General features: G+C 38.9%; 2 protein-coding genes across 3 annotated transcripts in view; one reads left to right on the top strand and one right to left on the bottom strand.

Moving 5' to 3' along the window:
• Positions 1-6689, top strand: part of ABRAXAS1 (abraxas 1, BRCA1 A complex subunit) — a 7409-nt gene extending 720 nt beyond the window's left edge. Inside the window, exons 2-9 of one of the 2 annotated variants that reach the window (XM_054202014.1) lie at positions 81-171; positions 1504-1540; positions 2531-2597; positions 3266-3459; positions 4116-4235; positions 4554-4638; positions 5136-5244; positions 5397-6689. In XM_054202014.1, the coding sequence (XP_054057989.1) occupies positions 81-171; positions 1504-1540; positions 2531-2597; positions 3266-3459; positions 4116-4235; positions 4554-4638; positions 5136-5244; positions 5397-5824 (1131 nt within the window). In that variant the 3' untranslated portion in view covers positions 5825-6689. The remainder of the gene's footprint in view (positions 1-80; positions 172-1503; positions 1541-2530; positions 2598-3265; positions 3460-4115; positions 4236-4553; positions 4639-5135; positions 5245-5396) is intronic. The other variant, XM_054202015.1, reaches the window with a different exon arrangement.
• On the bottom strand, positions 6454-8775 carry MRPS18C (mitochondrial ribosomal protein S18C). Its single transcript, XM_054202020.1, has 6 exons — positions 8669-8775; positions 8530-8582; positions 7530-7613; positions 7050-7107; positions 6657-6716; positions 6454-6575 (listed from the first exon to the last, which is right to left on the bottom strand). The coding sequence occupies exons 1-6, from the start codon at positions 8718-8720 to the stop codon at positions 6499-6501; spliced, it is 384 nt and encodes a 127-aa protein (XP_054057995.1). The 5' UTR covers positions 8721-8775; the 3' UTR covers positions 6454-6498.
• Between the last annotated feature and the right edge of the window lie 81 nt (positions 8776-8856).

The raw sequence follows: 8856 nt of genomic DNA on the forward strand, positions 1-8856 counted from the left end.
CGTTTACACTGTGAATAACAGACAAAGTCCCATTCAATGCTGCTGTTAATGTGAACTTTTTTTTCTCTCCACCTCTAAAGGAAGGTTTTCTCCTTGGAGATGTGAAAGGTGAAGCCAAGAACAGCATTACTGACTCACAAATGGATGATGTTGAAGTTGTTTATACAATCGGTTAGTCTGTCCACATTTAATACCACGCTTGGGTTTGCTGCTTGCTTACAGCAGGATCAAAGCTGCTAGATCCTGGGTTCCACATTGACAGAAAAAAAACAAAACAAAAAACAACAAAACCCCCACATGAAAGAGTTACTTTGTAGCATTTTAACTGATAAAAAAATTTACAATTTTACTGCAGAAAATAATTTAACAAAAACACTAGTTCTTAGTTCCTTGAATAGCTCATCTTTGCCAAATATTTTGTTACATTAAAGGTAATTTAGGGCTTACACTCCTTCTTCGTCTTGGCCACATCACAAACTTTCCTGGACTAGATTTGCCCTGGAAAAACTTGGCCTGTTTCAGTGATGTGAATATAACGTGTTAGCATCTAATTTGGAATTTATTTACCTAATTTGGAACTTATTGTGTGTGAAGGCTGCAAACAATTCATTTACTTCACTGAGCAGATGCCAGATGCATTTTTCTTGATTTTATACTAGCCCGTAACAAAAACATCTGTATACATGCATACACATTTGACTCCATTCCTTTAAAATGCAGTTACACAAAAAGAAAGAAAACAAGGCAATACAGTGTGTACCCTCTTTCCAATCTTCCTGAAAAAACGGTAGGGAGAAGTTCCATCCCATTTGCTAGTTTTACCCTAGTTTACAATTATGGTGTAACACTTTCCTCCACTGAGTCTCACAAATGAAACAAAAATAAGGGGAAATTTTTGTGGTGGCATCGATCAAGTTACCCAGAGTCTCATCATCACATTCACATAGGCAGAGTTAGTTGCTACAAAGTTTGGGGTTTTTTTAGTTAACTTGTGAAAATGAAAGTAGTGGAGAATTTGGGAAAAGAAAGGGATTTAGAATGCCATTAGATCACTTACTGTTTTTTTTTTTCTCGTAGTCAGTCTTCTCATTCTCATCATCTACCCTACGAGTTTCTGTTTTCCAGCCTCATCTTTCTTACTAACAGCATCCATGCCTTGCTGCAGAGTAACTCAAGTGAAATCCTTCATATTACGTACTACTGTACTCAACAGAAAGGAGGGAAAACTAAAGTGCCCAATTTGATTTTTCACTTGATAAAACAGAAAAATGTATTAAAAAATACAGTTTATATAAGTAGTTCCCTTTACATTTGAAAAATTATTTAGAATATTTAAAAAAAATATTTCCTTTCTTAACCTTATTTAATAGATTTTAATGCATTTGATTAAGAAATTATATAGCATTCTTTCTTGGTTCTACCAGTTATATTCTGATCATAGCATCCAGAAGAATATACATCTTGAACTGCTGAACCCAGAATAATACTCCGTTTCTCTTTCAGATATACAAAAGCATATTCCATGCTACCAGTTGTTCAGGTAAGAACCTTAAGTAAACAGATACGAAAAAGTTAAATGAACCCTACCTTGAATTCTTCAAGGGTTAAAGTTACATTACGTTACTGAGAAAAATCACACAGCTATAACTACAGTAGCCATATCAACTCCTTGGAATTACAGATGCAAAATATCTTATGTTATTCCTACCTGGGTTCTCCGTGAGGTTTTTTTGGTGTTTGTCTATGCATACAGAAAGAGAGATATGCCATACTGCACCTTCAGGTGAGCTATGATACCATATAAACTACAGAATAATGTCAACATACTGAAAAAAAATGTTTTTCTAAAAGCATACACCTCAAAAAAAAAAAGAAAGAAAGAAAAAGGTAGCAGCAGCCATAGGCTTCTAAGGAGGCCAGAAGAAGAAACACTTCTTGACCCCATGGCAGGAGTAGTTTCAAGGACTAGTTATATAGAATACTTAATACTGTAATATATAATAATACTAATATAATAACACTATATAATAATATAGTATTACTCTAATAAATAATAATGTTATAATACTTTATAATACTAGTTATTTATAATACTAAATAATTCCCATCATAGATGGGAACACAACTGTGCAGGTTTGCACCCTTAAAAGAGGACAATCACAACATAATTTCCTTCTCAAATATTTCTGAAAGTGAATAAACCCAGATGTTATTAGAAAGGCATTTCATATCAAATTGAAGGCATCTTACTGTTTTGTAGTTAAGAGAGCACAGATGCTACCTTCAACTTGTGTCCCAGTAGCACTGATGCTAGAACAGCATCCAGGTTGTACGAGACCACATATACACAATACATAGCTATTTCAGTAATGAAATTAACTGCACTGTCCTAGCAGATAAGCTGTGTCATGATATCTTTATGCTTACCGGGGAAAAAAGCTATTAAAGTGAGATGACTGCAAGACTACTAGGGAGTAATTAGTTCTACAGTAGCATTTTTTTTCCTCTAATTGTCCTAATTTTCTTCTAGCTTCTATAATTCTGCAGGAGAACTGAATGAACTTGCCCTGAAGAAAATACTATCGGGCTGTAAGAAGGTATTTATTTTCAAACCTAAACCATACCAAGAAGGTTACTCAGATTTTTGGGGCTGTTCTGCATACCTCGTGTATCAAGGTGTTTTTTTCTCTCCTCTTTTTAAAAAAAATCTTGTATCTAGTCCCTCACACTGCTGGGCAAGGCAGCTGCATCATCTTTCCCCCCTTGAAAGAACAGTTTAGATTAATTTTTCACTAGGGTTTGCCTACATATACGTCAACTTTATTTTTTTCTTACTCATTTCTCAAGCAACCAGTTCAAGTATCCCAAAGGAATTCTACTGATTTCTAGATGAAAATCAGTTAGGTCAGCTCACTCAAGTGGTTAAGTGCCACTTGACCAAAAAGAAAAATTTGCAGTCTTCTCCACAGAAGAAAGGTTCACAAGGGGAAAGTAGAAGCTGGAAAAGTGACAGAGAGCAAGACAGCAGAATCAAGTTTGCAGAGCTTCAGTACAGAAAACAGGCCAGTTCAAGACATGGTTTTGAAGGAAAAAGAGAAGTTGTCATACTGCCATTAGGCTTAGATGGTTTTGAGTGTTTCAACTAACTGCTTGAATATGTACCGTTCAGATTCATGACTTTGTACTGTATCCTCTAACTTGCTTCAATATGACACACAGGGACAGCATGATTCAACAGTAATAATGAATTTTCTTCTGCCTGCAGAATGTAATAGGATGGTACAAATTCAGACGTAACACGGACCAGACTATGACATTCCGGGAAAGACTTCTTCATAAGAATTTACAGTCACATCTATCAAATCAGGGCCTTGTATTCCTTTTATTAACCTCTAGCGTGATGACAGAAAGCTGTTCTACTTACAGACTGGAACATGCCTTACATCGTCCACAAGAAGGGTAATTGGTTTGTTCTCTAGTTTTAACAAAGCAGTAGCACAGCATGTGCCACCACTTGGAACAGTTTGGTTTTTTCTTTGTTGCAGCTGAGTTATTGTTAACACTGCTTATTTTAGCCTTAAAACTTAAACATTAAATAAGATTATGCGTTATATTGCTAGAGCTCAGTTGAAATCTTACCCTGGAGTTCTGATCAGGGATTTGCCCTTGTAACTATCTGTAGTGACAGTGTCAATGGTCAGGCACTGTCAGTGCACTTATGCACATAAGCTGTTCTTGATCAATTTTGTGTTAAGTATGGGAGTGCAACTATGCATGGTGTTCACCTTCACATAGCATTGAAATATTTAAATTGGTGGTAATTTTCAGTTATCTTCAGAGATATGCTGCCCATAGGCTATGCTTAACAAGCAAGTTGCATTGTTATGTGACTCAAACCCAGAAACAGGGGGGGAAAAAAACCCAAACCTAGAGGCATTGCTCGGTCATTTTGCTCTTGCAGTTTGCCTTTAGCTGTAAGTGATGTGATACATTCAGCAAGACCTCACTATATTGTAAACCTCCATCTGGGATGCTTAATGGTCAAGAACTTTTAACTATCAAAGAGAGGCCTTTGGATGTTAATAAGTTATGTTCTCATACTCCTGCTTTTTAAGTCTTTTCCAGAAAGTTCCTTTGGTGGTTACCAACTTGGGTATGGCAGAACAGCAAGGCTACAGAACAGTGTCTGGTTCCTGTATATCTTCTGGCTTTGTGAGAGCAGTAAGACAACACAGGTACAATATATGCCATATTTAATGGTAGCTATAGCTTTCGGATAAGGATAGTTATCTTTCTATAAAAGTATTTAAGTGCTTTTGCAGATGCTACAGCCATACCCTGCTCACTTGTTGACCTGTTCCCTGCAATTATGTACCTTTCCAAGGTACTTGGAAATCAGTTAAGTCCCATACTTTGCCATGAGAGCAGCTGTCTGTCTCAACATAGGCAGCTAGTGTTGAAGCTCAAAATGCTTCTTTATTCATTATAGCTCCTAGTAAGCAAGCACTAGGATCATTAACTTGCAATTACACAATTATATTCTTGGTCTACAGGTCAGAATTCTTTTACGAAGATGGATCCTTACAAGAGGTTCATAAGATAAATAAGATGTATGCCACCTTGCAGGAGGAACTGAAGGTAAGTCAAGCATACCTGCCTATACCATCACCTTTGGCAGTACTACGAGTCTAGCAAAGGGTACACCATCTTGCACTAAATGATGAACAAAGCTGTGTCTTGGAAGCACGTATTGAAAAATCAGGGAGTTCCGTGTACTATTAGCTGTACACCGAGCTCTCAAAGTTGAAGACTTAAGTTTCCATGTGATCAAAAGTACACCGATAAATCCTCAAGTCCAGTGATAAATTCTCACAAGAGGATTATTTTGAAGGAGGACTATCTGTAATTTGTCAGAACTCCTTTGCTTAGATGGGAACAAGTAAAACATCTTGTACCTCATTCAACGCAAGGCTTAAGTTATCATCTCTAAAATCCATCTCAAGGTCATTATTTAAGCTTTTTAATACTTTGTGTCCAACTTTTAAAGTCATGAGTACCTTTAAGGATTTTGCAACAAGGTTAAAATAAGCTTCTGTGAATACTGTTAGTTCCATCAAATGCTCTTTTCCTTGTAGAAAATATGCTCTACAGTCGAAGCCAGTGAACGATCCGTAGAGAAACTTTTAGCAGAAGTGAGCCAATTAAAAGAAGAAGTAAAGAGGAAAAAGCAGCGAAGTTGTTTAGGTAAGTAGGTTAAATAAATGCCAATCTTAGCAAGACTTACAAAGATGATTCAGTTGTCAGAAGCACAAAACACTGCTGAACTTGAGGCAGCCAAAACAGTAGAAGTGTGCAAGAGGGACTGCAACTCTAGTTTGTTTTTTTCCCCCCCCCAGGAGAAAACAGAAACTACCCAGAAGAACCAAAGGAGAACGTTCTCCTTTGTCAGGCACTGCAAACATTTTTCCCCAATTCTGGACTTCAGGCATGCATTGTTTCCTTTAAAGGCCAACAGATATCCAAGAACTGCTGTAACATTGACCATAATATTAACGTCATGGACAAACTGACTCTCATGGTAGAGGAAAGAGACTTCACTGAAGCTGAAACAAGACACCTAACCAAGCGTAAAGTCAGAGGGACCACAACAGGATCAAAGTCATTCAAGAAATCCAGATCGCTGCAACTTCACCAAAAATTACTTCGAGACCAAGAGGACAGTGACCAGGAAAGGAAGATTATGCTGAGTAGCACTGAAACAGATGAGGACATGTTGGAAAAAATTACAGACACCAATGAATACCCACAATCTCCTACTTTCTGATCTGTCAATGATTTATCCAGGTGACTTTGCACCTAAAGCTACTGACAGGATATTCAAGTGACATATCAATTTATAGTACTGCAGGGATTTAAAAACCAGTGCATTTTTGCAGGACATACAGAGATGACATTCCCTTGTTTTGCCTTCCAGAGTTAAATCTGTATTCACTCTCAGGGTTTAAAGACAATGCTAGTGGGATGTTAGCAGTCATATAACCCTGTCACATACTGCCTTGGAGTAAGACAACTTCAAGCTGCTGTTGAAGCAGTACTACCCTTCCCTCAGCAGACGATGCAGGGAGAGTCGAATACAGGTATCACACTTAACAGAACAAGCTGTCTACATAACTTGTCACAATTTAAATGCTTTCATTTATCCTTAGCTATCTACTACTTGTTTATTTTCTCCCCCTTCCAATCCATCAAGGGAAAAACCGCCACCTGAACTTTATCAAGACCTGTGAGTGGAGGAAGTGGTCCACACAGGTGCCGATTTCTGCTATTGCTTTCGTATTTCATACTTCCTTCGGACAATTTTAGAGACTTGACACTTCATAAAAAAGCATCTGACATCCACCCTTCAGTCAGTGATGCATTATGCTAGCCAACCACATTTCCAGTAAACAAGGATAGAAACATGAAAAGTAGTTTTATTGTTTATTTCTTGACAGAATATTACTCTGGATACTTGACATTACATATCTTGGGGTCTGTGAGAAATGATGGGTTCTTAAACATAACTGGCATAAATCCTGTAAAAAAATAAGATGGAGTTTTTTTTTAACAGGAAAGTAGTCTTCACTTAAAAAAGTCAAGAGCATAATCATACTTACCAAATACATGAGCTCTTTTAATGGCTTTTGTAATTTCCTTCTGCTTCTTGTTGCACAAGCCTAAAGAGAGAAATTATTTTCAGTCTCTTAAATCAACGATAACCAAACCATTAGTTTAAAGGGTAGAGGAAATTGTCAGTAATATCTCTTTATCTCTGTCTAAGCCTTCCTAGAAAAATGCATGTGTGCTTATACTGTTAAATACAAAAAAACCCATAAAATTAAGGGATATTTTCATTCCTTGATGAAAGCTATTAAGTCAGAGGAACACTATTACAAAATCTATAGAGTTAGCAGTAGTTACTTTTGGAAAGATAACTGATACACAGTTACTTGGATTCACTAGAACATTAATAGTAACTAGTAAATGATTTAATTTAATACTTCACGTACCTGTTATATGTCTGCCATAAATGCAGCCAGTATGTGGAGAAACAAACTGGGAAAGAAGCTGTTTAAAATTAAGAAGTCCAAAGTCAGTCTAAGAAGTTATTTTAGAGATCTTTAGTTTATTTTACTACTCGCATTCTATTTTTCATTTTTTTGATCTGTTTTTACAAAACTCAGTTCTAACAGAGACATGAAAAAGCATAGCTTGGAGTTAGACAGTGTTTTATATGTGATAACATTTAAGCAATATGACAGTGGAATTAGAATTGCAGACTCTGGTAAACAACAAAGGTGACACCTGCATGTAGAACTAGTAGATAGAACAGCTTATCACAACTACATTATTTGACCCTTAACTGCACACAGCTCGTAAGTTTTAAATGCCTACACATATGAATTTTCATTTATGCAGACTTCCTACACACACATTTAAAAACAGTAAACCACTTACCTTCATCAGAGGACACAAATATTTAAACTCACCTGCACATTCTTGTAGTCCACCTTTATTCCACATAAGACACATTTTTTAGGAGGCTCTTTATAGGGGTTCTCCATTTGTATAGGCTGAAATTAGAGAATTGTTAACATCTATAAGCTTCACAAGAAAATAAGGAATGTTTCTTATTTTTATCCTTTGGGCAAAACATGCCTTGAAACCAAAAAAGATATTTAGTGCATTGTTGAAATTTTTCAGCAACGTTCTTATCTCTATTTCTCTAACATACTAATTGGTACATAGCAATCTAAAAGACTTCTCACAGCTACAGGGTCTTAGTAATAATGACAATGTAACAAGTCAGTTAAAGCAATCAACAGGACAGCGCTTACACTGTTCCCTTAGAAGGCAGTAACTACAGAATCTGATAGTAAGGTAGTTCTGTCTGGTAAGTCGTATGAGATTTTTTAGAAAATAGCTTCCAAACAAATAGCCAGAGGGAGCTCCTGTCTGCTCACACACTTCTAAGAGATTCCCAAATATCCCCCAAACCCTGAAAGGCTCCTCAAGCTTCAGAACACACCCAGCACCAAATCCTCGCAAGATATAAGCGAAAGGAGAAATTTCATTTTTTTGCAGACGTAGAATTTAGGCAGAGAAAGACTTTTTAAAGAGTTTTTGCTGGTACTGAACAATGCATTTTTATGACATAACCACACCTTCTGCATTCTCTGAAGGCTTTTTCTCAGCTATATACAGGAAATTGGCTGGCGCTGCCAGAGGTTTTGCTTCATGCTCGAGTTCCTGAGAGCGCTGTGACCACAGTTAAGGTACTGATCAAGGGCACCTCAGCTTCAACACCTGCCGACCTCCCACCGCGCTGGGCTCCCGCTCAGTAACGCGCCGCGGAACCGAGCTCAGGTTTTTCAGGAGCCCGAGCTACACGAAGGCCGCAGCAAGGCGCTTCCGGCCCCCCTGCTGCCCGGCCGGGGCCCCTCCAGTGGGGAAGGCCTGAGCGCAGGCCGTACCGGAGCCGCTCCTCACCTGGTCGGGCCGCCCCTCATGCTGCGGGCGGCGCGGCCGCTCCCACAGCACCGCTGCAAGGGAAAGGGCGACATAGTTAGTGGCGGGACACACCAGCCCCGTAGGCCCGCCCGCCCTGCCCGAACCGGGAGGAACGCACCGGGCACCAGGCGCCGCCAAGGCCTGCCCGCCGCCACCGCCCGCGCCGCCATACTGCGCGCCACCCGCAAGCGCTATTTCCGCCTGTGCGTCATCCCTGCCCGCCCTACCGCCTCGCTAAACGCCATTCGCTGGCCAATGGGGTCGCGGCCCGCCCTACTTGAGGCAGGTGATTGGCCGCTGCGTGGC

This window comes from Rissa tridactyla, chromosome 5, assembly GCF_028500815.1.
Source record: "Rissa tridactyla isolate bRisTri1 chromosome 5, bRisTri1.patW.cur.20221130, whole genome shotgun sequence".
Lineage (NCBI taxonomy): Eukaryota > Metazoa > Chordata > Aves > Charadriiformes > Laridae > Rissa > Rissa tridactyla.

What these genes read in the sequence shown, in the direction of transcription:
- MRPS18C (XM_054202020.1), bottom strand. Translation starts at nt 8,720, where the DNA reads ATGGCGGCGCGGGCGGTGGCGGCGGGCAGGCCTTGGCGGCGCCTGGTG. An exon ending in ATGAGGGGCGGCCCGACCAG is followed by an intron (nt 7,614 to 8,529) that starts GTGAGGAGCGGC and finishes CTCTAATTTCAG; the next exon opens with CCTATACAAATGGAGAACCC. An exon ending in TTATGGCAGACATATAACAG is followed by an intron (nt 6,717 to 7,049) that starts GTACGTGAAGTA and finishes TTCTCTCTTTAG; the next exon opens with GCTTGTGCAACAAGAAGCAG.